We start from the raw sequence: 26,281 nt of genomic DNA on the forward strand, positions 1-26,281 counted from the left end.
AGTAACTTCTCTAAGGTCACAACACTTAATGGTGGCCTTGAAGCCTGGTTCTCACCAGTCTATATATAATGGATCTACTTCACAAAATTGTGGAAATTATATGTCATCTGGCTGTCACTCATTTGTCCCTTGTTTTATTTTTTTTGGTCAGTCGTTGCTGTCCTTCAACTCTTCAGCACAAGGCTAGTGCTCGACTGCTTGAGCCATAACACCACTTCATTTTCTGGTGGTTTATTGGAGATAAGAATTTCACATGGGTCAGGACATGAATTTGGGGTATGTTGGGGCGCAGAGGGTGGAAAGAAGAAAAAAAAAAAAGAATTTCAGGGCCTTTCCTGGCTAGCTTTGAACTGTGATCCTTGGATCTCAGCCTCCTGAGAAACTAGGATTACAGCTGTGAGCCACCAGCGCCCAGCTTCTTTTACCTTCTTATATATTCCTGTACTGCACATGTTGGCAGGCTATTTTGTTGTTTGTGGATGTTTGAACTAGGATATGTTGTAGGTATTTGAATGAAGGTCTCACACTTGGCTCAGCTGGCACTCTATACTTAAGCCATGTCTGAAGCCCAGCTTTTTGCTGGTTAGTAGCTGAATACTTTTTTTTTTTGGTAGGTCGTGGGGCTTGAACTCTGGATCTGGGAGCTGTCCCTGAGCTCTTCAACTCAAGGTGAGAGCTCCACCGCTTGAGCCACAGCGCCACTTCTGCTTTTCTCTTGGTTTATTGGAGATAAGAGTGTCACGGACTTTCCTGCCCAGGCTGGCTTTGCACCGCGATCCTCAGATCTCAGCCTCCTGAGTAGCTAGAATTACAGGCGTGAGCCATCGGAGTGGGGAAATACTTTTTTTTTTTTTTTTTTTAAAACACTAGTACTAAGGTTTTAACCCTGGTCTTTGGACTTTTACATGGCTTTCTTGCTCACTGCTGGCACTTATCACTTGAGCCAAGTCTCCAGTCTGGCATTTTGTCTGTTATATAGAGATGGAATCTCTTCAGACTTTTCTTCTTGGACTAGCTCTGAATTGCAATCCTCCAGGTCTCAGCCTAAGTACCTAGGATTTCAGATTTGAGCTACCAACATCTGGTTAAAGTTATTATTTTTAAAAGAGCATCCACAACCTGGTCCCTAGCTATAGGGCACCTTACTCACTTGTGAGGTTTGCCTGGGCAGTTAGAGACTCAGGCGTGTCTTGCCCTAGGGTTGGGGGAGAGAGAAAGGCTCCTGGAAGAGGAAGCACTGGTTAAAGTGCAATGACATGGTGAGCTAGAGCTACCTGTACTGGAGGCGAAGATGACTAAAATCTGAGAACACTAAAGTCAGCAAATCAATACAGAAAAGTTTCAACTTCCATGAATCTTCAAACAGTAACAGGACAGTTAAAAATTGCTTTTTTATTTCTTCCTCTTGTAAAAGGAGATTCAAGTTCAGCAGCTTTCCTTTCCTGCCCACAAGTCCCCAACGAGAGACCACAGGCATCTGATCTGGGCTAGAGAAGAACACGGGCCTCAGATATGCACCTCCAACTCTGAGGTGCAGTAGTCTTTTGAGTCAGTAAATCAGCACTAAACCCACCAGAAAAGAGCAGCACCACTCAAAGACCCAGGGAGTAGTTAGGCCTCAAACTTTAGAGGCAGGCTTCTGAGAAGTCTTGAAACTAGAGGCCACTCAAGCTTGGCTGGAGCAAACCCAAAAATGACAAAGCTGATGTGACCTCTGCTTGTACAGAGAGATGTCAAGGATGAGACAGTGGAGCTATCTGCAGAAAAGCCAAACATCCAGGTCTTTCAGAGGGCAGGAAGCAATCTAAGTGGTGTCCTGGTCACGTCAATGCTATACTCCATTTTCATGTGCCTGAGCTGGCTGCAAGAGTCAGTCAGCTGTGGACCAGAGGCAGGCTTCCAGGTGGAGAAAGGGTGACAACAGATAACTTGGGCATGCGAACTTGTCTCTCAGGATACATCCAGGAGGAAAAGCTCACTCCCGTGGTCGGTTGACCATGACTTCACCCAGAGCCTCCAACACCTCCCGCTTGTAGTCCTCAAAGTCACCATCAATTTGGCTAACACTCTGCTCTTCCACCACCCACAGCTGGCAGTTGGTTTCTGTTATGAGTCGGGCGTCATGGCTGACAACAATAACAGCTTAGGAGGAGAAAGAAGAGACTTAGAAACAAAAGGATGCCTGCTCTCTTGGGGGGAGGAGGACATGCTTAGAGCTCACTTACCACCCTTGTACTCATTGATGGCCTCGCCCAGAGCATCGATAGACTCTATGTCCAAGTTATTGGTTGGTTCATCCTATGAGGGAAAAAAAAGTAAATTTTAAAAATTCTCCCTGCTTATCTGTGAATAATGTATAATGTTTCTCCTAGGGAACAAGCTGTTAAAAGGATGCCTGCTTATTTTACTGCTATATATAAAGAGCAACTTTTATTGCTAAAAAACAACAAACCCACAGATGAACATTATAATGCCTGATTTCCATTGCTGTGACCCATATACTTCACTCCCCTCTTCACCTCCCCCAACTGTCCAGCTCACTCACCAAGATGAGGACATCAGGCTCCCGACAGGCCAGCTCTGCAAACACTACCCGGGCTTTCTGCCCACCTGAAGCAGAAGAAAAGGGAATCTATAGGTTTTCTATCACCTTACACTACTGAAGGTAAACCGTGGAGATGTGCTTATCTTTGCTGAAGCCCCCCAGTTCCTAGGTCCTCCTCCTTTCAGCCTCTAATAACAATCTGTACAAAAAATGAGGAGGGCACCCTTCCTAGTCCCCTGCAGTGATACCAGAAAGTTTGCAGATCTGGATGGTATGGGCATGGCTCTCAAGGCCAAAGCGGCCCAGGCACTTGCGGGCATCCTGATAGGGCAGGTTGAAGCTCCGCTGCAGGTACTCGGTGGGTGTCTCCTCCATGTGCAGCTGCTCTGCATACTGCTGATTGAAGAAGCCAATTTTCTGCCCAAGAGATGGAAGTGATCAAAGTCATGTTTCTTTTGCCAGATTTTCATTACTTAATTTCCAAAGCCAACTTACCAGCCGGTGGTTCTTTCTCATTTCTCCATGGGTCTGCAAGCAAAAAACAATTGGTAAGAGAAAAGGGGCCGCATCACTCTATCCCAACTTTTCTGAAGGGAAACAAATACCAGATTTCTACTGGGACCAAGTACAGGAAAGGGACTATGGACATTCTTCCTAATAGCACAAGGGCATACCCAGGAAATTTTAAGCTTAAGAACAAAAATAAAGAGGAGACAAAAAGTACAAAGAAGGAACTTCCACATACAATGAGACTCATAAACAGCAGTGTTATTCTCTACCTCAGATGAGGTTCAGGGACCTAATAAAACCATATAGGGCTGGGAATGTGGCTTAGTGGTAGAGTGCTTGCCTCACACACATGAAGCCCTGGGTTCAATTCCTTAGTACCATATACACAGAAAAGCGAAACAGCACTGTGGCTCAAGTGGTAGAGTGCTAGCCTTGAGCAAAAGAAGCTTAGGGACAGTGCCTAGGCCAAAGTTCAAGCCCCCAAACTGGCAAGAATAAATAAATAAATAAATAAATAACACCTTATAAAGACCTACTCTGCAGGTATGAGGACACAGACCTCTGCTGGAGTAAGGGAAAATGGCTACAACTTTTCTTATCTACTACAAAGTCCTAAAAGCAATTCCAAATGACTACTGCCATCAAATACATTATGGTAGACCATATAAAACATATGGTATGCATATAAACCATAAAAAAATATTTGATGGGCATTATCCGGGGAAGGCGGGTTATAAAAGAATTCATGTGTAAGCCAGCCATTGGTGGCTCAGGCTTGTAATCTTAGCTATTCAGGAGGCTGAGAGCTGAGGATCATGGTTCAAAGCCAGCCCACACAGGAAAGTCTGTGAGACTCTTATCTCCAATAAACCACCAGAAAACTGGAAGTGGCACTGTGGCTCAAGTGGTAGAGCGCTCGCCTGCCTGGAACTGAAGAATGCAGGGACAGCGCCAAAACCGAGTTCAAGCCTTATAACCGACAAAAAAAAAAAAAAAAAAGAATTCATGTGACATCTCATTTATAAGAAACACAATACACATCTGCAAAAGATAGAAGGAAAAAGCTATCCACCAAACCCAAAACATTCATACCACCTTTGTAATTTTCTTCTGACTTAGACAATTTCTAGCCATTCTACAATGGTGATGTATTTTCTTTTTCTTTTCTTTTCTTTTTTCTTTTCGTGTGTGTGTGTGTGTGTGTGTGTGTGTGTGTGTGTGTGTGTGTGTGTGTGTGTGTGTGTGTGTGTGTGTGTGTGTGTGTGTGTGTGTGTGTGTGTGTGTGTGTGTGTGTGTGTGTGTGTGTGTGTGTGTGTGTGTGTGTGTGTGTGTGTGTGTCTGTGCACCTGTGCGCGCGCCTATTCTGGAGCTTGAACTCAAGAGCCTAGGTGCTGTTCCTGAGCCTCTTTGTGCTCAAGGCTAGTGCTCTACCACTGGAGCCACAGCACCACTTCTGGCTTTTTGTGAATTGTTTATTGGAGATAAGAGTCTCACAGGGCTGGGAGGTGGCTCAGTGGACGGTGGCTCAGTGATAGAACGCTTGCCTTGCATGCATGAGGCTCTGGGTTCGATTCCTCAGCACCACATAAGCAAAAAGGGGAAAAAAAAAGCCAGAAGTGGCACTATGGTTCAAATGGTAGAGCGCTAGCCTTGAGCTGAAGAGCTGAGGGACAGTGCCCAGGCCCAGAGTTCAGGCCCCACCACCGGGCAAAAAAAAAAAAAAGTCTCACAGACTTTCCTGTCTCAACTGGCTTTGAACTGTGATCCAGAGATCTCAGCTTCCTGAGTAGTGAAGATTTACAGGTGTGAGCCACCAGCTCATGGCTTTCCGCGCCCCCCCCCCCCCCCAAAAAGCTAGTGTTCTACCTTTTGAGCCACAGCTCCACTTCTGGTTTTTTGGTGGTTAACTGGAGTCTGACTTCCCTGAATAGGTTGGCTTTGAATCATGATCCTCACATCTCAGCCTCCAGAGTAGCTAGGATTACAGGTGTGAGCCACCAGTGTCCAACCCTTGTATTTTCTGTATAAGCAAAACATACAGGAAAGGGTGGCTCCCAACCCCTACCCTGCCCTCTGACCTCTCCTCTGAAAATTAAGCTGAACTCTTTCTCCACAGCCTCTCTTATCAATCATCTAAGATGAGGTCTGTATTAAGTCTGCCTGCAGAGATGTTCCCTAACTCCAGCCACTGGTGAATGGCAGGCCCCACATACTGCTCACACTCTCGATTCTTGCCTCCGACTCACCGGTGTGAGCTTGCCAGTCAGCAGCAGAAGCAGTGTGCTCTTCCCCACACCATTAGGGCCCACAATGCAGACTGCAAGAAGAAAGAAAGGTAGTCAAAAAAGGAGGTGCCCAAAATTCTCCCTGTGGTTCTTGTTCCATATACCAAGCCACTCAATACCAACTTACTCCTTGAGTCCATGTCGATGCCAAAATCCAGGTTCTTAAAGAGTGGTTTCTGCCCCTCATAGCCAAATGTCACGCCTGCGAGACAGGAAAAGAAGCAAACTTAAATTCTCAGTCATCCACAGGCCCCGCGAAAGTCCTGGTCTTGGAGGAAAGGAAGGGGAGCAGTCTCATGGAGTGCCCATGCCCTGCCTTCCCGCTGGCAGTGCTCTGTCACTCACCATGCAGGCCCAGCACCGGAGGGCTGAGCGGTGGTGGGTCTGGGAAGGTGAAGCGCACTGTGTATTCCTTGGGGCGCTTCAGGAGCTCAGGGGCTTCCTGGGATTCCTCATCCTGGTTTTTCCGCCGGCATTTCTGCTGCTTTCGAGTCAAGGCTTCCTTTGTTTGCTTTTCCTGGGAAAGAAAAAAGGGAGGAATCTGAAGACTGCCCAGTAGTCACTGCAGTGTGTCCTGTTTCCCGCTGTTAAAAGAGCAGGGCTTACCGCCTGCTTGGTGGACTTGCCACCAGCCTTCAGCTCCTTCAGCTTTTTCTCCTGCTTTTCATACTGCTTCAGCAGTTCTTTCTGCTTCTGTTGGTACATCTTCTTAAAGGTCACTGCAGTGCAAAAGAGGAATAATTAAGAACAGGCGAGGATGTGGGAAGGCACAACTGTCTGGAAGTCTGCAGAGATTTAGTTTATCACCATAGCCCTGCTGCCAGGATTCATCTCTTTCCTCCACCCTAAAATATCCCACTTACTATAATTGCCCCTGTAGTAATGGAGCCGCTGGGCATCAAGATGGATGATATCTGTGCAGACGTCATCCAGGAAGCCCTGGTCATGGGAGACAATCAGTAATGTCTTCCGCCAGCCCTGAAGGTAGCTGTGATTTAAAGAGTGTGCAAGTGTTACAATGGTTTGCGGAGAAGCAGATGATGGGGCAGGAAGGGAGGGAAAGAAGCCCATTATGGGAACCGATGTAAAGGCCATAATCAAGGGTAACGCACTTATTGAGCCAGATGACAGCATTGAGATCTAGGTGATTAGTAGGTTCATCCAACATCAGCAGCGTGGGCTCCATGAACAATGCCCTGGAGGGAAGAACAATGGCACATTGGTAGGGTGAAGGAAGGAAGACCTTTGCTCAATAGCTCCCGAAGCCTCTGAGAGGCAGAGTCTAGCATCATAAACAAGCTTCTCAATCTCTCCTCAGAGGAGGTCACAGGTAGAGGACATACTATCAGCAAGGGAGAAAAAAGATCCTAATCTCTCACAATGTACACAGCATGGCAGGGAGAAGGTGGCTTCGAACTTCCCTACTGGCCTTAGAAGAGTGGGAAGAAGGGAAAGTCCTGGCAGTTTAAGGATAGAAGAGGGTGGTAAGGTGTACTGCCCACCTGGCTAGAGAGACACGCATGCGCCAGCCCCCTGAGAACTTCTGTGTGGGGCGGTTCTGCATCTCAGGGTCGAAGCCCAGACCAGCCAGGATCCTCCGTGCTTTGGCTTCTGCAGCTGCTGCCCCGGTGGCCCGCAACTCTTCATATACCTGGGAGGAGGGAGAAGAGGACACATGTCTGAGGGCCCGGGGACCCCTGAGTCTTAGCTCGTGTCCCCTGCGCCATCTCCTCTACCTTCTCTAGCTTTTCAGCAGCCGTGTCATCCCCCTGCTCCAGCTGTCCCTGAAGCCGGCGCTCTTCCTCCAACAGCTTCAATCGCTTAGTGTCAGCACGCAGAACAGCCTGTACTGCTGGTGTTTCATCTGCTACCACCTCTGCAGAATGGAGAAGAACAGTCAGAGCACTCAGGAGCCAAGGTACCTATTTCCTCTTCCCTTAGTTCCATCTCTGCTCTGCTTGACCCTGCCCAGAATTTTTCAATAAGACATTTTCAAGCACCTGCCTAGAAAGTATAAAGCCTTAAGTAAAAGCCCCACTACTACTCAAAAAAATTAAACTGTCAAGTCTGTTATTTACCTTCCCCTCCTTTCTTTAGTCTCCCTCTCAGTTCCCAGCCTTCCCACTATCCTCCCAACTCCACAACCACAACTTCTGGTTTGGGCTTGTTCTTCTACCTCAGCTGCTCAGCCCCAGGCCCTCCACCCTACTGGCCTCACCCTGCTCGCACAGCAACACGTCAATGTTGGGAGGGATGCTCAGGGCACGATTGGCAATGTGCTTGAGGAGTGTGGTCTTGCCTTTGCTGAAGAACAAGAGTTATGAGGACTTGCCCACCATAGATAAATCCCCTCTCTGCCCTCCAGACCCATCTCCTCACCCGTTCGGTCCCACGAGCCCATAACGGCGGCCAGCTACAATGTACAGGTCAGCATTGACAAATAACTCCTTGCCATGGGCTGAGATGCTGAACTTCTCCAACTGTGACCAGCAGGGGAGAGGAAAGGGAGAAGAGATAAGCACAGGAGACCTTTGAGACAGGAGCTGTGACTTTTGGGAGCTTCTGACCCATAGCTCTAGCAGAATCCCGCACCCCTCACATGGACACCTCTGTGTCCACCGCCTCTCATGGGAGTCTCACCATCCTCAAGCTAGATTGTCTCACCTATATCCCTCCAATAGTAGCCAATCTTTCCACTGGGTTTTCTAGATCCTTGTTCAAATGCCCCTGCCCTGCTTTTCTGGTAAACTAGCTCCTTCACATCCTGCTTCCTAGGTTGCCACAATCACTCAGGGAAAATCCAACAGGCTCCTCCCTAGGTGAACAGTTTAAGCAAGGGCCCCATCCAACCTCACCTTAATGTCAGATGCATTTTCTAACATGGCCTGGCGGGAGGACACCTCTGCCTGGGATACAGAGAAGTCATTTTCGGCAGCATTAGCTGCTTTTAATGAAGCCACCTGGCGTTCATAATCCATCTGAGAAGGAAAGAAAAACTGTATGAGGCCATCTGCATCATGCCAGTCTCCTATCACCGTATAACAAGACTGTATTCACATGCTGAGACAAGATTCAGAGAACATGCTTTGTTCCTTATTCCAAAAGTTTTACTTCCAGTAAAACACCCCAATTTTACATGCCCTTTTAGCTGGAGCATAAAAAAAAAAATCAAATTCTCTTACATTGACTACAAAGAACCAATAACTTACCTGTTTTTTAAGCTTTTTCTTCTCCTTTTTGCTGAGATTTGCATAGGGATCATCTGCCTTAGTAGAATCTCCCTCCTCGTTCTCTTCTCCTTCTCCCCCTAAGCCCTATAAAATGATTTTTAAATAAAACAAATAAGCCAGGCACCAATGACTCATGCCTATAATCCTAGCTATTCAGGAGGCTGAGAGCTGAGGATCCTAGTTTGAAACTAGCCTGAGCAGAAGTCTGTGAGACTCTTATCTCCAATTAACCAGGAAAAGCTAAGTAGCCTGTGGCTCAAGTGGCAGAGCACAAGCCTTGAGCAATCAAGTTCAGGAACAGTGCAACAGGCCCAGAGTTCAAGCCCCCACACCTACCAAAAAAACAAAAACAAAAAACCAACAACAAAAACAAGCCAGATGGCTCAAGCCTGTAAACCTAACTACTCATGAGGCTGGGATCTGAGGATCACGGTTCAAAGCCAGCCCAGGCAGGAAAGTCAAAAAAATCTTATCTCCAATTAACTACCAGAAAACTGGAAGTGGTGTTATAGCTCAACTGGTAGAGTGCTAGTCTTGTGCTGAAGAGCTGAGGGACAGCGCCCAGGCCTAGAGTTCAAGCCCCACACCCGACAAAAACAAACAAAAAATTTCAAAGCTGAAAACACAATATGGCTCTTTATGAAAAATACTTAGACTCCTGCTTTGAATAGCAACCATCCCTAGAATCTCAATTTCCCCTAAAAGCTGCACAGCCTAAATCCCTCTCTGTCTCTCTCTCACACACACACACACCTGTTCTGTCTTCTTGACCTTTTCCTTCTCCTTCTCCTTCCCTTGTTTAGGAGGCTCCTTTTCTTTAGTTACTTCTTCTTCCTCTTCATCATCCTCTTCATTGTCCAAAGCAGCAAATTTATTCTGAGGCTAACAGACAAGAGAAAGATCTGATGAAATGTTCTAATTCTCAAGATCTAGTTCTTGGGCTGGGAAGGTGGCTCAGTGGTAGAGGCATGCCTTGCATGCCTGAGGCCCTGGGTTCGATTCCTCAGCACCACATAAGCAAAAAGAAAAAATCTGGAAGTGGCGCTGTAGCTCAAGTGGTAGAGCGCTAGCCTTGAGGTAAAGAGCTGAGGGACAGGGCCCAGGCCCAGAGTTCAGGCCCCACGACCAGACCCCCCAAAAAAATTTTAAAAAAAAATCTAGTTCTTTGTCCTGCCAGTCACTCTCTCACCTTTGCCTTCCCTTTGGACTTCTCTTCCTTTCCCTTTTTGCCCTTAAGGCCAGGCTGTTGGTCTTCAGATACAGCCTGCAGGAGACACACATTAATTTTCACTCAATTGCTTAAAAGCATTTTTAGAAAAATATTCTGATTAACTTATGAGTGCAGCGGGGGAGAACCTGACAGAAGAGCTAGTTTAAAAGTGCCACACCCTCGCCAAAGGCACTATAGAGAGTGGGAGCAACCACTCTCACCTTGTTGATCCGATTCTTCTCTAGTTTGGCAGGTTTAGAAAAATGTTTTTCTTCTTCCTCTTCCTCCTCCTCTTCACTCTCATCCTGAATCAGGGCTGCAAAAACATTACCACCCTAGAGGAAAGAACCACAAAAGTCAACAGAGATGGTTGTGGCCATGTTTATACCCTTGGGGTCTCTGCTTACCAATACACAATTCACCTTGGTTTTCTTTCCTCCTCGGGGTATCGTTGCAGGTACTGAAATGACAAAAGGCAAAGATGAGATAGGCAAGAAAATGTCAGTATCTGGCTTCTCCAATTCAAAGACCACAGTAGGAGGTATCATTCCTCCTCATTCAGGATCCCAGGTACTCATTTCTCAGGTCACTTACCATCCTCCTCCTCATCACTGCCTGGCACGGAGAGCTTCTTGAGACGCTCCATGAGTTCCTTTTCCTCTCCATCATCATCTGCATCTTTCTTCCGCCGGCCTTTTCGGGGGTCTCGCTTTTTCTTTTGCTGCTGAAAGCAAAAGAAAGTGGGAGGATGAAGCCAGACTCCTGCTCTACTTTTGCCTCAGAGGATTCCCCATAAACTGAGCAAACCAATGTTAGCTGAAGAAAGGCTGAATGACTCAAGGTGTTCCCAGGACTGGGGCCTCTATCACTTATACCTGTTGCTGCTGGTGCTGTTCCTTCTCCTTGAGCACTTTCTCTTCTTCCCCAGCCTGTTTATCTTCTACTGCCAGCTCCTCAAAGAACTATTAAGGGGTTAAGATATGGACAAGCATGGGTCTAAGGTCAATCTCTCTGTACACACAGGTTCTCCAACCAATTCTCCCCTTGTTTCCTCTCTCTCCCTCTTTTTAGTATCAGTTGGTATTTTAGTTTTAAATTTTTGGAACAATATCTTGGTCTGTTGCTTAGGTTAGCCTCAAACTTCTAGACTCAAGCAATCCTCCTGCTTTCATTTTCCAAGTACTGGGACAACAGCCACATCTACCATGCCTGGCTATCCCCTCATGGCAAGACCATTTTCCCTTCCCTGCACTTCCCACCACCTTCACATGGCATTTATTTTGTATGGCAACACCCATAGTCATTTCTCCTCTTCCCTCATTTTCTCACCGTCTTTTTGGTCTTCTTATCCTTCTTCCCTTTCTTTACCACCTTTTCTGGAAGGTGAAGCAGACATCATGAGTGCTTATTCACAAATTCCAAGGCAAGCTAAGCTTCCCTGCAGAATTAACAGTGGCTTTGGCACAACAGTACTATTTTGTTGGCTCACTTGTCACAGCCCATACTTTATCCTATTCTACAAATTCTGCAGAAGTAATCATTTCAATCCTCATTCATTCATCCCATAAATATCTAGTTACTAAACGGCTACCAGCTATCAGAGACAAGTGCAGCAGCAAATAAGATTACTCTACTTTTCTCTTTATCTTGCAGGCTTGAAAACAACTTTAAAGAGTAGTCACAAGTGCTGAACTTTCCAAAAGGGAAGGTAAAGGCAACTTGGTGGAAAGGGGCTGAACTTATCTCATGCTGTCCTCCCTGTGGAGATGGTATTTAGCTAACACCTGAAGTATGAGGAGTTGTTAGGCACAGGGTGAGGATCCAGTGCTGACACAGGTCCAGCAATGAGAAGCCGTATGTACCAGGAAAGAGAAAGACTAAAATTCAAATGTTGGAGGGTAGAAGGGAACAAGGGAAGGCTGCAGTTAGGACCATATAATCAGGTAAGGAAGCAGATACCAGTGGCTCACGCCTGTAATCTTAATACACTGGAGGCTGAGATCTGAGGATAACTCAAGGCCCACTGAAGTAGTAAAGTCCATGAGACTCTTACCTTCAGTAATTAATCACCAAAATGCCAGAAGTGGAGCTGTGTCTCACGTGGCAGAGTACCAGTCTTGAGTTTAAAAAAAAGCTAAGGGGGCTGGGAAGTTGGCTCAGTGGTAGAGCGCTTGCCTTGCATGCCTAAGGCCCTGGGTTCGATTCCTCAGCACCATATAAGCAAAAAGAAAAAAAAAAGCCGGAAGTGGCGCTGTGGCTCAAGTGGTAGAGTGCTAGCCTTGAGCTGAAGAGCTGAGGGACAGCACTCAGGCCCAGAGTTCAGGCCCCACAACCGGACCAAAAAAAAAAAAAAGATTAAAAAAAAAAAGCTAAGGAACAGAACCCCAGGCCCTGAGTTCAAGCCTAGTACTGGAGCATGCAGGCACATGCATACATAGAGACATAGAGACACAGAGACACAGAAACAGACAGACAGACAGACACACACACACACACACACAGACACACACACAGACACACACACAGACACACACACACACACACACACACACACACACACACACACAATTCAGGTTAAGGAATGGGGACTTTATTGGTATGACCACTTTTTGCACTTTTTGGCTTCATTATAGAACAAGGGCAAGGAAACAATAATGCAAAATCTGTTGGGAGACCATGATAGTACTCTAGGTTGGTGGTGAGGAAAGTGAGAAAAGCAGAATTTTTGTGATGGAAAAGAAGTGGAAAATAAAAGAGGGTACTCACAGGACTGGGACTGGGGCTCAGTGGTAGAGTGCTTGCCTAGCATACATGAAGCCCTGGGTTCCACTCCTCAGTACCACATAAACAGAAAAAGGAGGAAGTGGCACTGTGGCTCAAGTGATAGAGTGCAAGTCTTGAGCAAAAAGAAGCTCAGGGACAGTGCCCAGGCCCTGAGTTCAAGCCTAGGACTGGCAAAAAAAAAAAAAGGAGGGTACTTACAGACCACTCCTTTTTAGCTAATAAAATTAAGTTGGCTAGTGATTCCGCTCATTATTTCAGGAACTAATGGCAGAGAAGGTCACCCTGTCTTCCATGAGTCCAGTTACAGATATGTTGTATGTGAAACTTACAAGCTGCATAGTTGGCTTGTAAGTACATGGATATCTGGGTCTACCTTACCAGCACATTACAGCAAAATATATTGTTTTTATCTGTGTGTCAGTCTGTCACCCTAAGAACCTTGACAACTTCATCTGTGTTCTGGGGATCAGAGGGAGAAATAAGTTTGCTGACTCCACTAATTCTAACTCTGCCTTCTGTCCATTTCTCTGAAAGTAGAGGATCAGGTCTAACATCCCTCTCCACATCTTTTTTTTTTTTTTTTTTGGGTCCGGTCATGGGGCCTGAACTCTGGGCCTGGGCGCTGTCCCTCAGCACTTCAGCTCAAGGCTAGAGCTTTACCAGTTGAGCCACAGCACCACTTCCGGCTTTTTTTCTTTTTCCTTATGTGGTGCTGGGGAATCGAACCCAGGGCCTCATGCACACAAGGCAAGAGCTTTACCACTGAGCCACCTTCCCAGCCCCCTCTCCACATCTTATGCCAGTGGTGCATGCCTGTAATCCTGGCTACTCAAGAAGCTGAGATCTAAGGATCTCAGTTCAAAGACAGGCTGGGCAAAAAAGTCCCAGTGAGACTCTTATCTCCAATCAACCACAAGAAAACCATAAGTGGTACTGTGGCTCAAAGTGGTAGATCACTAGCCTTTTTTTTTTTGGGGGGGGCCCAGTTGTGGGTTCTGAACTCTGGGCCTGGGTGCTGTCCCTCAGCTCTTCAGCTCAAGGCTAGCGCTCTACCACTTGAGCCACAGCGCCACTTCCGCCTTTTTTCTTTTTTGCTTATGTGGTGTTGAGGAATCGAACCCAGGGCTTCATGTATGCAAGGCAAGTGCTCTACCACTGAGCCACCTTCCCAGCCCAATAAAGCACTAGCCTTAAGCAAAAAATCTCAGGGACAGCACCTAGGATCTGAGTTCAAGCCCAATGACCAACCAACCAACCAACAAAAACCATCCCTCCCCTTCCACTCATCAAAGTGGGAAGAAGCAACCTCATTATCTCTTCATATCCAGTCTTTCCAGTATTATATAAACCATCACGTCTATATAAAAGATCCCTATAAGCATTTAACTTTAAAAACATAAAAGAGGGCTGGGAAGGTGGCTCAGTGGTAGAGCGCTTGCCTTGCAAGCCTGAGACCCTGGGTTCGATTCCTCAGCACCATATAAGCAAAAAGAAAAAAGCCAGAAGTGGCGCTATGGCTCAAGTGGTAGAGCGCTAGCCTTGAGCTGAAGAGCTGAGGGACAGCGCCAAGGCCCAGAGTTCAGGCCCCACGACTGGACCCCAAAAAAAAATAAAAATAAAAAAAATAAAAACATAAAAGAAGCCGGACACCAGTGGCTCATGCCTATAATCCTAGCTACTCAGGAGGCTGAGATCTGAGGATCGCTGGTCAAAGCCAGCCCGGGCAGGAAAAGTCCATGAGACTCTTATCTCCAATAAACCACCAGAAAACTGGAGTGGTATTGTAGCACAAGTGGTAGAGCACTCGCCTTGAGCTGAAGAGCTGAGAACAGCGCTCAGGTGCAGAGTTCAAGTCCCACGACAAAAACAAAACAAAACTAAAACAAAAAACAAAATAATATATTGGGCTGGGAAGGTGGCTTAGTGGTAGAGCGCTTGCCTTGCATGCATAAGGCCCTGGGTTCGATTCCTTAGCACCACATAAGCAGAAAAAAAAAGCCGGAAGTGGCGCTGTGGCTCAAGTGGTAGAGCTCTAGCCTTGAGCTGAAGAGCTGAGGGACAGTGCCCAGGCCCAGAGTTCAGGCCCCACAACCGGACCAAAAAAAAATTAAAAAAAAAAATATTTTTTTTTTTTTTTTTTTTTGTCGGTCGTGGGGTTTGAACTCTGGGCCTGGGCGCTGTCCCTCAGCTCTTCAGCTCAAGGCGAGCGCTCTACCACTTGAGCTACAGCGCCACTTCCGGTTTTCTGGTGGTTTATTGGAGATAGGAGTCTCACAGTCTCTCCTGCCCGGGCTGGCTTTGAACCGCGATCCTCAGATCTCAGCCTCCTGAGTAGCTAGGATTACAGGCGTGAGCCACCAGCGCCCGGCTTAAAAAAAAAAAATATTAAGTACTCTTAGACCAGAAATCCACATATTCCACAGTAACTATTGACTTAGAAAAGTTTTTCTGAGCACTGATCATGCCAAAGCGTAAGATAATAAGAGACAATCTCTAGCCTGGCGTTGGTGGCTCACATCTGTAATCCTAGCTACTCAGGAGGCTGAAATCTGAGGATCACAGTTCAAACCCAGCCTCGGAAGGAAAGTCGGTAAGACTCTTAACTGGAAGTGGCGCTGTGGCTCAAGTGGTAGAGTAGAGCACTAGCCTTGAGCTGGAGAGCTGAGGGGCAGTGCTGAAGCCCAGAGTTCAAGCCCCAACTCCAAAAAAAAAAAGCCAAATGCTGTTGGCTCATGCCTATAATCCTAGCTACTCAGGAGGTTGAAAGCTAAGGATGACAGTACAAAGCCAGTCCGGGCAGGAAAGTCCGTGAGACTCTTATCTCCAATAAATCACTCAGAAAACCAGAAATGGCACTGTGGCTCAAATGATAGGAGTGCTAGCCTTGAGCTGAAGAGCAGAAGGCATAGTGCCCAGGCCCAGGGTTCAAGCCCCACAACCAACAACAAAAAAAGACAATCTCTATAATTTAGGATTTCAGTCTAAAAGAACACTATCATACCTACATTCACGGCACTGACTTCTCTCTGATTGAGTCTGATTAAATCCTAGGCATGCTTTCTGTGTCCACCCTGAATTCTTTTCAAAATCTGATTCTAGTATTTATTGGGTGACTACCAGTAATGGGACTGGAAAGATGCACAAGATTAATGGTGAAATAAATTTGGATGAATTAAAAGTTCAGCTTACTCTGACAACCCTGAGACTAATCCATTTCTCACCAAGGACTAGCACAGGCCCACACATTCTTCAAGTCTCTTCTGTACTTCTAAGATCCTCCTCTGTAGGACATCTTTTAAGCTTCCCGCAACAAAAAAGCCAAAGAAAATATAGGCTGCCAGTTTCTCTTGCACAGTACTTACAGGAGACATCCAATAAATGCTTGTAAAATTAGTCATGTCACTGGTAGTTTTTTGTGTCTATTTTGTCCCCCTCTTGAAATGACAAATGACTTCAAGCCTGCGAAGGTATCTTCATACTTTTTTTTTTCTTCCCACTCTCAAAAGCCCAGTATAATACAATATCTATTTTAAAAAGGGTGCTCAATAAACATTCAAATAAACTTGGACTGGAGGCGCGGTAGGGGGGGGTCTGACTTGCATGAGTTCAACGCCCAGAACCACAAAAAAAAATAAAAATACACCCTCATTCAAACCCTCAGCATTTACACTTGCAGATGAGTGAATGGGATGTCATACAGAGCTAGCTTCTCTTGAGACACAAGTGATATCACTTATGCTAACCTTCTTGTGAGACACTGTGGCCGGAACGCCGTACGAAATGACAGAAAAGAGGACTCTCCGGTCATCCCAGCTCTCCTCGCTACCATATGCTTTCGTAGGCGCTCCTTCCACACCAGTGAGGCTCGGGTGCAACACCCGGACACTTCCTCTCCTGACTCTAAACCTGTCTCCGGCCGGGGCAAACTCTTCACCCATGGCACACATGCGCAGTGACCCCCGTAAGGGCCTGGCCGGTCAGGCGCCCCACGCCCTTCTCTCAAGGGCTTCTCACTGTTCTTTCTTCCTCCTCTCCCGTTTCCCCTCAGCCCATCATCCTCACCCGTGGGATTCGTGCTCTCTCCGTCCCCAATCCACTCCGGTTCCGGCGGCTGCTGCTTGGGCCCTTTCGGCATCGCGCTGGCAGTTAGGGATACTTTGGCGGCGCCCCGGCGCTACTTCCGCTTCCGGCGGCGTGCAGTCCTGAAAGGGGCGGGCTCACCAAGCAGGCGCAGGCGCTTCTGCCACTGTCTTTGCTCCTAGGCTCCCACGTGCGCGCGTTTCGCAAGTCATGGAGGGGGCGTGGGTTCCCACCGGAGGGCGGGGCCTGAAGCGAAGGGGCGTGGCCTGACTTTTCCTTTGGCGTTGGTGTAGCTTTTATTATTGTCTGAGAAGCGTGACCCGGTGACTCCAAGACGCTACCGTGGGACTCAGGGAATGAAAATAAGTTTTGGATAGTACGAAGTAAAGTGAGGCATAATTTTTCTTTCTGGCGATACTAGGATTTGAATACACCCTTGTTAAGCAGATGCTCTGCTTCTTCCGCCATGCCTAAAACCTTTATTTGAGGTGTGTGTATGTGGGCAGTTTGGCTTACAAATAAACTTACAAAATAAAATGACAGGCAATGAACTGCAAGATGTAAACTGATAAGTGGTGACACCTGTTGGCCTCATTAGAGACATGGGAGCAATTTAAACTCTACGACTTAACAATAGATGTAGAAACTTAAGCAAGGCTTTCCCATAGTCCTGCCATCTCCTATTCCTGTTTAGCCCACAATCATGCTTTTGTTTCTGTCCCTCCCTACCATTGCTTCAGCCATTCCAAAATCAGCAGATCAGGAACCAAGTCTCTTGACTTTATTTTACTTTCCCAATATTTGATATACATTTGATCACTTCTTTTATGTTTTCTTCAAAGGCTGGTCCTTTTCCACTCTTAGTGGTTTCTGCTCCTTTATATGCTTGAAAACTCAATCTTTGAACAACTTCTCCTTCACCACCTCCTCCCCTCCCCCTCCCCCTCCCCTTCCCCTCCTCCCCTTCCCCCTCCTCCATCTCCCTCCTCCTCCTCCTCCTCCTCCTCCAGGGCTTGAAGGACCTAGGACGATTGGCGCTCTACCACTTGAGCTACAACTCCACTTCTGGCTTTTGAATGATTAATGGAGATCAGAGTCTTACAGTCTTTCCTGCCTAGGCTGGCTTCAGATCTCAGCTAGTAGCTAGGATTACAGGCATGAGCTACCAGCTGGTCTGACCTTCTTTTTTCTAGATTTATCACCTACATCCCATGGCTTTAGCTATCATTCTATAACTGATGAGGATTTCTAAATTTTCCTTATGAGCCTCAACTGTCATGTCTGTCCTCCAGGCTAATGACTCCAAATGTTTCCTGGACAGCATTTCTGAGATCTCTAAATAGCACATGCAAAATAGAGCTCTATCCATGTCAAGAAATTACTAGTTCCTTCTGCCCACAATGCAAGGTTATCCTTTCTTCATTCTTTCTCCTCTAAACAATCCATCAGCAATCCATATGTGCCTCATTTATTCACCCATCCACTCAAAACATGTATTTATTGAGTATGTTTAGGCATTGTTCTAGGCTCTTGGAATACCATTGATAAAATAGATTCCTACATTTCTGATTTACGCTAGAGACTATAGATGAATCTGGGTGTGATGGCATAGAGGAAAGGATCTTGAGTTCAAGGCCAGCCTAGGCTACATACTCAATTTTTAAATTAACTAATTAATTAAATTGTTATTAAGGAGTTGTACAAAGGTGTTACAATTTCTTAAATCAGATGGTGAGTACAATGCTTCGTAGATACTGTCACCCTAAAAAAGTATAGCAAAGGCTGGGAATGTGGCTTAGTAGAGTGCTTGCCTAGCATGCATGAAGCCTTGGGTTCAATTCATTGGTACCACATAAACAGAAAAACTCAGAAGTGGTACAGTGTCTTAAGTGGCAGAGTACTAGCCTTGAACAAAAGCAGCTCAGGGACAGTGCCCAGGCCCTGAGTTCAAGCCCCAGGACTGGCCAAAATTAAAGTATAGAGAGGGCTTGGAAGGTGGTTCAGTGGTAAAGTGCTTGCCTTGCATGTATGTCTGGGGTTCGATTCTTCAGTACCACATAAGCAGAAAAAGCCAGAAGTAGCTCTGTGGCTCAAGTGGTAGAGTGTTAGCCTTGAGCTGAGGAGCTGAGGGACAGTGCCCAGGCCCAGAGATCAGGTCCCACAACCAACAAAAAAATATATAAAGAATGATTGAAAAGTATCAGGGTGTAATACTACACTGATCATAGTAGCAGCTTGTAATACTAGACTGCTTATAGGCTTCAGTGATGTGAAATCTAAGCAAACCCTTGAAGACAGGAAGCATTCTGGCCACAATCATTTCTTGGAAAGAGACTTCCTAGCACAGTGATGCCCTATAACAAGGACTACCTAGTGTATTTTAAGGACCAAACAGCAAGGGGGCCAGTGTGGTGAAAATGGTATGAGTAAGCAAGAGTTTCTTGGAAAGGTGAGAAGGGAAGTTAAGCAGAGTCTGTGCTCACATGTCTTTTAGGTCAGCTTCTCTGAACTAAAATGCAGTGACATCACACAACCTACACATTCAAAGAATGATTCTGGGGGAAGTGCTAAGAGTAGATAGGAGCTGGAGATTACACAAGAGGGGCAGAGTAGAAACCTATTAGGAGGTGATGGTGGCACCAGTATGATAGTAGTAAAGAAGAGGAAGAAGAAGAAAAAGGAGAGGAAGAGGAAAAAGAGAAAGGAGAGGAGGAGGAGGAAGAAGCAGCTTCCTCTGGGTACTGGTGGCATACACCTGTAATTCTAGCCACTCAGGAAGCTTAGCTCTGAGAATCACAGTTCAAAGCCAGTTGGGGAAGAAAGTTTGTGAGACTTTTAGCTCCAGTATTAGCTCCAGTTAATCACTAGAAAACCAGAAGTGGCTCTGTGGCTCAAAATGGTAGAGTTTTGCTCAAGGCAAAGCAAAAAAGCTCAGGGACATGGGGCTAGGAAGGTGACTCAGTGGTAGAGTGCTTGCCTTGCATGCATGAAGCCCTGCTACTTCAGGTTTTCTGGTGGTTAATTGAAGATCAGAGTTAAACTTTCTTGCTTGGGCTGGCTTTGAACCATGATCCTCAGAGCTCAGCCTCCAGAGTGGCTAGGATTACAGATGTGAGCAAGTAATATCCAATACCAATTAGATTTATTTATGGTGGTGCTGAGATCCTCATGGTCTGTTAGGAAGGTGCTCTAACTCTGAGCCATATTAAAAAAAAACTACAAAACCTTGCCTAGATCAACAAAATAAAAATCATTTGCTCAAAATATTCAGAATAAATATTCAGAATAACTTTACCAGAGCATATAGGGCTCTGAATGAAATGATTCCTATTTTATTTTAATTTTGTTAGTACCAGGGTTTGTTTGACAGTGGGATATGAACTTAGAACCTTGTATTTATTTTTATTTTTTGTCGGTCATGGGTCTTGAACTCTGGGCTTGGGTGCTATCCCTCAGCTCTTCAGCTCAAGGAGAGCACTCTACCGCTTGAGACATGGCACCACTTCCAGTTTTCCAGTGATGAGAGATGAGTCTCACGGAGTTTCCTGCCTGGGCTGGCTTTGAACTGTGATCCTCAGATCTCAGCCTCCTGAGTAGCTAGGATTACAGGCGTGAGCCACCGGTGCCCGGCTAGAGCCTTGTATTTGATAGACATCTATTCTACCACTTGAGTCATGCCTACAGTTTTCAATTTTTTTAGGCAGTATCATGTGCTGTTACAGGATGGTGGCGCAGTTAAGTGTCATCCCAGGTTCTCAGCATCTCAAAGAATTGAGCAAAACTAAAGTTCTTCATAATTGACAGTTTGGAGTGGCAGGAGGTGGTTACATAACCGTTTTAAATTATGTATGGCCATTCTCACAGTGCATTCTGTCATAATGATATTAATTTTATTCCAGGCACAAACATAGGCATATTAGGAGTCTCTACTGCAAGTTTACTTAAGGACAGCTAAGTGCAGTACTGCACATGTGCTATTAAGGGAAATTTTCTTTTGCTGGTCTGTGTGGGACATGTGTTGGTACTTTTTGATGGTCATTTGGTGAGAAAGTAGTAGTCTTGGAGAAATCCTCAGACAGGGCAGATCAGTGGGTCAATCTTACCAGAGGCCAAAACAACCATGACCATGCTTTATCTGCCTATCTCAGTTCTTTTGCCCATGGACAATGGTGTGCTCCTATCTCTGCCTTTTTAGTAACTGGTGATTACAGGTTAGGCTGCTTTGAACTATATAGCCTCCTGATTCAGTTTTTCAAGTACTGGTATTACAGGAATGTACCACCAGGCCCAATTTGCTGAACTTCATGATCTCATTTCCTACAATCTAGCCACACTGGCTCTCTATTTTTATTTCAAAACTCATCCCTGCCTCAAAAGACCTTTGCCCTTAAGTATTCCCTATGCTTGGAATGAATTTACTTCATTTAAGTCTCTGTCGACGTTACCTATTTTAATGTCAGTTTTATCTTTTCTACCTGTCACTCTGTAGCTTTTGGCTATTTTCTTCTATTTTCTGAACTTCAATAGGTTTTACAAGGGGGTTACAATTAAACATACTTCCTTCACATTTTCTTCCACATACTTATTACTTAACATTTTACTACACTTTTATCTCTTATGCTGAAAACAATGTAAACTCCACATGGTAGGTTTTTGTCCTTTCACAGATAGATTTCCAGTCCCTAAAACAGTGCCTGCCCTTGAGTTGGCAGTAAAATATGCAGTAATAAGCACAGTGAATGAATGCAAGGCTTAAGTAAGACAATGCTTATAGAGGTCAGCATGGAACTCACAAAGAGCAGGCAGACAGTTCCATTCAGAGATCTCTCGCTGTCTCTCTTTTATGTTTGTTGTTGTTGGTGGCAGTATTGTATTTGATTTAACCAAGCCACTAAATGTCAGAGTTCCTCAAGGCCAAGTTCTGGGCTCTTCCTTCTGCCCTGGATTCCCAGTTAGACTTCTAGGAGAAGTCTATTATAGCCAGTGTGTTTTAGGTAGCCCCTTGGTCCATTTATTTCTTTCACATCACTCACCACAACTTGTATTTGTCCATTTTATTTGTTCATTTTATTTATTTACTTATTTTTTTTTTTTGGTTGGTTGTGGGGCCTGAACTCTGGGCCTGAGAGCTGTCCCTCAGCTCTTCAGCTCAAGGCAAGCGCTCTACCACTTGAGCCACAGCACCACTTCTGGCTTTTTCTGCTTATGTGGTGCTGAGGAATGGAACCCAGGGCCTCATGCGTGCAAAGCAAGCACGCTACCACTGAGCCACCTTCCCAGCCCAATCCATTTTATTTTTGAGAAAAACAGTTCTTGGCAACTAGGACATAGTCCTCCATTAACAGCTTTTGTGTTGCCAAGAGCTGGTCTGATATGGATAGGCTATGGTACTCTTGTTGAACATAATCTCATAGAAGACTAAGTGTCATATAAAGTCATTCTATGATGGTGAAGTTTAGACAAAGCTTGTAACTTTTTTTTGTTGTGGGGCTTGAACTCAGAACCTGGGCAATGTCCCTGAGCTCTTTTGCTCAAGTCTAGCGCACTACCACTTTCAGCACAGCACTACTCCTGGTTTAATGATAGTTAATTGGAAATAAGTCTCATGAACTCCTGCCCAGGCTGGCTTTGAACTTTGACCTTCAGATTTCAGCCTCCTGAATAGACCAAATTACAGGCATGAGACATCAATACCCAGCTTTTATAATCTTTTCTAAGCACAAAAAAATGGTTACCATGCAAACCACAAAAGTACAAATGTAATCCTAGCTATACTACAAGTGAGGCAGAGATTGGGAAGAGCAAGGTCTGAGACCAGCCTAGACAAAGTTTGCCAAATTCCATCGCAAGCATTCAAAGCTGGGCAAGGTATGGTGGTGGTACATGCCAATCGTCCCAGTTAAGTGGATGTGTAAATGCAGTGATTTTGGTCTGTGATAATCTAGAAATAATTTGAGATCTTCACCACAAAATAACTAAGGCATAAAGGACTCAGATTGTGTTTCAAGTTATAAACCTGTGTAGTAAGGACGAGCCCTTGAGTTCAAAACCCATTATTGCAAAAATTTAAAAAAATTTGAAAAGCAAATGAATGCTGGGTGCTGGTGGCTCACCCCTGTAATCCTAGCTATTCAGGAGGCTGAGATCTGAGGTTTGAGGTTCAAAGCCAGCCCAGGCAGGAAAGTCCATGAGACTCTCATTCCAATTAACCACCTGAAAACTGGAAGAGGCATGGCAGCTCAAGTGGTAGAATACTTGCCTTGAGCTGAAAAGCTGAGGGACAGCGCCAGGCCCAGAGTTCAAGCCCTACGATTGACCAAAAAAGAAAAAGAAAAGAAAAAAAGCAAATGAATTCTCTTAGAATGATGACTTTTTCCCCCTGGGGCTTGAACTCAGGGCCTGTCCTTGAATTTCTTTTGCTCAAGGCTAGCACTCTACTTGAGCCACAGTGCTACTTCTGGCTTTTTCTGTTTATGTGGTACTGAGGAATCAGTATGCATGCTAGTATGCATGCACTCTATCAGTAAGCCACATTCCTAGCCCTGTAACTTTCACCTTATTATATTCTTTCCTCCTACATAAGATCAAGAAGGCTAATCATAGAATCATTCTGCTTTTTAAATTTTATTTGGGACAGGGTCTCACTATATAGCCTAATTTGGCCTTGAACTTACTATCCTGCTTGTCTCCCAAGTGCTAGGATTAAAGCATGCTCCACCATGCCTGGTTGCTCATGCTTGACAGCATACTCTTTGAAATCACATGGTTCCCAAAGAACTAGTTATTAGCCACAGTAAAATACAAGTCAGACTGGGAAGGTGGCTCAGTGGTAGAGCGCTTGCCTTGCATGCATAAGGCCCTGGGTTCAATTCCTCAGCACCACATAAGCAAAAAAAGAAAAAAGCCAGAAGTGGCGCTGTGGCTCAAGTGGTAGAGTGCTAGCTTGAGCTGAAGAGATGAGGGACAGCGCCCAGGCCCAGAGTTCAGGCCCCACGACCGGACCCAAAAAAAAAAGTTAAAAATACAGCTACATTTCTGGGGCTGGGAAGGTGGCTCAGTGGTAGAGTGCTTACCTTGCATGCATGCCATAGGCTAACTTTTGAGGAAAGTTCCTCAAAAGTTTTTCTGCCCTTTATCCAGTCTTTGAAATAGAGGAGGAACTAGAGCTTTACTTTGGACCATGAATAAGTTTATGGTCTGGGTTATAGACTACAAAACACAAAGCTGGGGTTAGTGTTTAGAATGCCTGAGGACCTTGTGATGACTGTCACATGACTTCTTTGACTGTCTACTTCTTTTTATTGTTGTTGGTTGTGGGGCTTGAACTCTAGGCCTGGGCGCTGTCCCTGCGCGAGCATTCTACCACTTGAGCCACACCACCACTTCCGGTTTCTAGGGGCTTATTGGAGATAAGAGTCTCACAGAGTTTCCTGCCCGGGTTGGCTTTGAACCGTGATCCTCAGATCTCAGCCTCATGAGTAGCTAGGATTACAGAAGTGAGCCACCGGTGCCCAGCTGCCTACTTTTTAAATTGTAACTATGTTAAGACTTTTTTTTTTTGGTACCAATTCTGGTACCCTACAGGTCTTAGGGCTTAGGCATTGTCCCATAGCTTTTTTTTTTTGGTCCGGTCGTGGGTCCTGAACTCTGGGCCTGAGCACTGTCCCTCAGCTCGTCAGCTCAAGGCAAGCACTCTACCACTTGAGCCACAGTGCCACTTCCGGCTTTTTTCTTTTTGCTTATGTGGTGCTGAGGAATCGAACCTAGGGCCTCAGGCATGCAAGGCAAGCACTCTACCACTGAGCCACCTTCCCAGCCCTCCCTTAGCTTTTACACTCAAGGCTGGCACTCTTACCAATCTGAGCCACAGCTCTATTTCTGGCCTTCTGGTGATTATTTAGAGATTAAGTCTCACAGACTTTCTTGTCCAGGCCAGCTTCAAACCATGATCTTCAGATCTTAGCCTTCTGAGTAGCTAGGATTACAGGTGTGAGCCACCAGCACCCAGCTTCCCCACAGTCTTTTTTTTTTTTTTCTTTTTCTGTTGGTTATGGGGCTTGAACTCTGTCCCTCAGCTCTTCAACTCAAGACTAGCACTCTACTGCTTGAGTCACAGCACTACTTCTGGTGTTTTAGTGGTTAATTGGAGATGAGTCTCATAGACTTTCCTGCCCAGGCTGGCTTCGAACCGTGATTTTCAGATCTCAGCCTCCTGAATAGCTAGGAGTACAGGTGTGAGCCATTGGCGTCCAGCTTCTTCAAAGTCTTAAGAGCCAGGCCATGGTAGTCTATGCCTATAATTGTAGCTACTCAAAAGGCTGAAATTTGAGGATTATGGTTTGAAGCCAGCCTGGACAGTAAAGTCTGAGACTCTTATCTTCAATAAATCATGCAGAAAAAGCCAGAAGTGGTGTTGTGGCTCAAGTGGTATAGTGCTAGCCTTGAGCCAATAGAAACTCAGGGACAGAGCCCAGGTGAGTTCAAGGCACAGGACTGGGAAAAGAAAAAAACTTTGGGAAGTCTTTTTTTGTTTTTGGTTGGTTGTGAGGCTTGAACTCTGGGCTTGGGCGCTGTCCCTATGCTCTTCAGCTCAAGGCGAGCACTCTACAGCTTGAGTCACAGTGCCACTTCTGGTTTTCTAGTGGTTTATTGGAGATAAGAGTCACACAGACTTTCCTGCCCAGGCTGGCTTTGAACCGAGATCCTCAGATCTCAGCCTCCTGAGTAGCTAGGATTACAGGTGTGAGCCACCAGCGCCCAGCTTTGGGAAGTCTTTTGCTCCCATTTCTGGTGTGGGAAAATGTTTCTCTTCTTCATTTCTTCTTATTATAACAGTATGATATACTAAAAACAAATCCTTGTTAAAAAACAAAACAACCACACACAAAAAATGTATCTCTAGTAGTAGAGCACTAGCCTTGAGTACAAATAGGCTCAAGGATAGCACCCAAGCTCCGAGTTCAAGCCCCACAACCAACAACAAAAAGCTGGGAGCAGGGCGTCAGGGGCTCACACTTGTAATCCTAGCTACTCAGGAGGCTGAGATCTGAGGATCATGTTCAAAGCTAGCCCCAGCAGGAAACCTTGTGACTCTTTATCTCCAATATTCTCCTTAGAAAAAGCCAGAAGTGGTGCTGTGGCTCAAGTGGTAGTGCTAACCTTGAGCAAAGAGAGGTTCAGGGACACTGCCCAGCCCAAGTTGAAACCCCAGGCTTTTTTACTTAAAAATAAAAAACAAGCTGGTTTTGTTATGACTACTTAAAATTGACAATCTGGGATGACAAGTGCTTAATATGAAGATAAATAACAAATGTCAGTGAATATCAAAACTTGCATATCCAACTCACAGATCCACTTCCAGCTTTTTCTGGTGGTTCACTGGAGATGTCTCTTGGCCTTTCCTGCCCGTTCTGGCTTTGAACTGTGATCCTCAGATCTAAGCCTCCTGAGTAGCTAACATTACAGGCATGAGCCAGTGCTGCCTGCCTTAAGCACATTTCTCTATTGACAAATGAGACCTGACTCATTCTCTCAAGATGAGAATGGACTTAAGCATCGCATTTTACATCAGTATTGTGCATGAACTAAAAACATCTGCACTTTCAGAGGGCTGGAATACAGAGATGAAAGAAAATGC

The 26,281-nt window shown here is 45.6% G+C and overlaps 1 protein-coding gene across 2 annotated transcripts; it reads right to left on the reverse strand.

Moving 5' to 3' along the window:
- Positions 1-1,372: 1,372 nt before the first annotated feature.
- Abcf1 (ATP binding cassette subfamily F member 1) lies at positions 1,373-16,758 on the reverse strand. 2 transcript variants are annotated; one of them, XM_070024241.1, is made up of 25 exons: positions 16,627-16,758; positions 11,110-11,156; positions 10,656-10,742; positions 10,375-10,501; positions 10,203-10,240; positions 10,002-10,115; positions 9,760-9,834; positions 9,324-9,452; positions 8,550-8,654; positions 8,196-8,318; positions 7,720-7,820; positions 7,559-7,644; positions 7,077-7,216; positions 6,843-6,991; positions 6,453-6,536; positions 6,204-6,328; positions 5,947-6,059; positions 5,686-5,857; positions 5,468-5,542; positions 5,302-5,372; positions 3,041-3,073; positions 2,794-2,962; positions 2,546-2,610; positions 2,226-2,298; positions 1,373-2,142 (listed from the first exon to the last, which is right to left on the reverse strand). In XM_070024241.1, the coding sequence occupies exons 1-25, from the start codon at positions 16,697-16,699 to the stop codon at positions 1,976-1,978; spliced, it is 2,541 nt and encodes an 846-aa protein (XP_069880342.1). In that variant the 5' UTR covers positions 16,700-16,758; the 3' UTR covers positions 1,373-1,975. The 2 variants fall into 2 exon arrangements, with proteins under 2 accessions (XP_069880342.1, XP_069880341.1); XM_070024240.1 differs by having other exon boundaries at positions 10,375-10,504.
- Between the last annotated feature and the right edge of the window lie 9,523 nt (positions 16,759-26,281).

Source organism: Dipodomys merriami, unplaced genomic scaffold, assembly GCF_024711535.1.
Source record: "Dipodomys merriami isolate MVZ:Mamm:240054 unplaced genomic scaffold, mDipMer1.0.p SCAF_16, whole genome shotgun sequence".
Taxonomy (NCBI): Eukaryota; Metazoa; Chordata; class Mammalia; order Rodentia; family Heteromyidae; genus Dipodomys; species Dipodomys merriami.